The sequence below is a fragment of the Pangasianodon hypophthalmus genome, chromosome 16 (genome assembly GCF_027358585.1).
Source record: "Pangasianodon hypophthalmus isolate fPanHyp1 chromosome 16, fPanHyp1.pri, whole genome shotgun sequence".
Classification (NCBI taxonomy): domain Eukaryota; kingdom Metazoa; phylum Chordata; class Actinopteri; order Siluriformes; family Pangasiidae; genus Pangasianodon; species Pangasianodon hypophthalmus.
Genome location: NC_069725.1, coordinates 24,091,067 through 24,093,566, shown reverse-complemented (window position 1 = coordinate 24,093,566; position 2,500 = coordinate 24,091,067). Strand labels below are relative to the sequence as shown.

Below are 2,500 nucleotides of genomic sequence, written 5' to 3'. Positions count from 1 at the left end.
CTAAACCAGGTTTCAGTATTAGAAAGAGTAAATGCTTTAATGATGTGCAGTGTGCATGTCAGGGATTAAAGGAGAAGGTATAAATATATGTATGCATTTTATATATATTTATATGTTTATATGTTTATATGTTTATAATTATGATGTATGCTTTGTGCGCGTGCAGCTCGGGAGAAGAAGAGGAGGTTTGCCACGTAGGCACGCGCAGGAGAAGAAATGCACCAAACACCAGTTAAATTCTGCATGTTAGTACTTTATTAACGCACAGAAATGTGAGGATCAGCAGAGTGCATGCTCGAGGAGAAAAGGAAAGCGATGTAAAGTGAACAAATCCAGAAAAAGTAAAGTTTTCTTTCTTTTTTTTCCCGCATGCACGAGCGCGAGACTCACACCGAGCCGCGGTATTTCTCCAGAGAAACTAATCTGCCTCTGCTGTTCACCACCTTAACGTGTAAAAGTCTTTCTGCTTCGCCTCCATGAAATACGACAGGAGGAAGAAGAGCAGCGCTCGCAGGAAAACCTTCATCTTCTGTGATTCCGCTTTAACTGTTAACTTCCAGCTTCTTCTCACAACATGAAGGACCGCCGGCTGCTACGCAACGCCACGGAGTGTTGCTGAGAATCAGCTCTGCGCTCCAGATACGCAGGAGAAAGAAACCCGCAGCGGTCTGAGTGAAGCGGGTGAGTATGCGCAGAGAGTGCGCAGCATTGACCAGAATGAGTACGAGAAGAGCTATTGTACCAGAATAGAAAAGGGGATAAATAAATAAATAAATAAATAAATAAATAAATGAATAAATAAATAAATAAAATGATAAAATTGTGATTAAATATAAAAAATAAAGACAACTATAAATAAATAAATATAATATTGTAATTATATAAGTGAAAAATAAAAACAGACAAATAAACAAATAAATAAATATCTATGTAATAAATAAATAAATAAATAAGCATAAAATGATAAAATGTGATTAAAAATAAAAAATAAACACAACTATAAATAAATATTAACGTAATAAATAAATAAACATTAATATTGTAATTATATAAGTGAAAAATAAAAACAGACAAATAGACAAATTAATAAATATCAATGTAATAAATAAATAAATAAATAAATAAATAAATAAATAAAATGATAAAATGTGATTAAAAAGAAAAGAAATATGTTTCTGCTTCATAAATATTTTCAGTTGCATTAATAAAATCACAGCTTATAATATAAAATAATATACAAATATATTTATTAGGTAACGTTAAAAAGCCTATACAGAATAAAATACTGTAATATAGAGATAAAGAACAATCGAGTAAAATGACATTTATCATCATTTTTAATAATATTGAAGAATTTATATTTATTACTTACTTAATATTAATTATTAGTCACATGAATCACTTTACACACATTAATTAATGAATTAAAAAGAGATATATATGAATAGAGAACGTGTGTTTTAATGCAAGGGGCAAATAAATAAATAAAACACCACACAGTGTTATACTCCTTACACCACTTTCATAATAACATCCGCACACGTCCAAATAGTCTGTTCCTCACTACGTAGGGTGCCTAAGTAGTGTACTAAAATGTTAAAAGGTATTATTTTACTGTGTAGAAATTGGATTTAATCATCATTTGAGCTTTTAGGTGTGGACCTGAACTATATTTTTGTAATTGTGCACTGGATTTGGGACTCGTTTTAAAACAAATAGTGCGCACTATGTAGTGAACGCGAGGTGATTTGAGACACGACCCACGCTGTCGTCAGCGCTGACGGTGTTACCCACAATGCACCTCGGCGAGACGTAACATGGCGCCCGGGGCCTGAATGAGCAAAACAAAAACACAAGCGGAGAAATGGGCCGCGTTTAATTAGCCATTAAAGGGAAGTTTTACCAAAAGTAGAGAGAAAAAAACCGTAGAATAAGCTCGTCATGCGTGCATGGGGTGTGTGCTGCTAATTTATTTGGGATTTCTGAATTTTTGGTGAGTGTTAAACTTTAAAGGAAAACACTTTGATGCGCGAGCGGGTTAGCAGAGAAAAGCTCAGCTGCGCTTCCTGCATGAGCAAGTCAACACAAATCACAGGCTGGAGCTTGCAAAGATAAAATGTTAGGATTCTTATCAGATTTTAGAGCCGCGATATTTTTAAAATAAACAACATATCGAAATGGCAGCGCTGTAAAACTTCACCTTGTTGTTGTAGCAGTAGCTTAGCACCGCTGTTCCGCATCGATCTGATCAATTAATGCTTTTAATCCGAGCACGAGTGCTGGATCTTTAAATCATTCATCAGAACACGCATGAAAGAGCTCGGATTGATGACTTTTTTGTGCAATTGTGTGAATTAGAGCTTGGCTTTACTTTGTTTTGTTTTGATCCGGGCCCACCTGAGATGACCTTTTCTAAAATCGGGTTTTTAATCATGATAAACTGTGAATAATCTTATTTTTTATCTCTCTGGTACACTCCGATACATTTCCTAGTGATTAT

The 2,500-nt window shown here is 34.3% G+C and overlaps 2 protein-coding genes across 2 annotated transcripts in view; one reads left to right on the top strand and one right to left on the bottom strand.

Moving 5' to 3' along the window:
• Positions 1-621, bottom strand: part of gpx7 (glutathione peroxidase 7) — a 7,893-nt gene extending 7,272 nt beyond the window's left edge. The window contains 2 exon segments of the mRNA XM_026920938.3: positions 393-448; positions 451-621. Coding sequence (XP_026776739.2) covers positions 393-448; positions 451-526 — 132 coding nt within the window. The 5' untranslated portion in view covers positions 527-621.
• Positions 622-1,795: 1,174 nt separating this feature from the next.
• Positions 1,796-2,500, top strand: part of tut4 (terminal uridylyl transferase 4) — a 23,180-nt gene continuing 22,475 nt past the window's right edge. Inside the window, 1 exon segment of the mRNA XM_053240731.1 lies at positions 1,796-1,993. The gene's annotated coding sequence lies outside the window, so the exon portion shown is untranslated.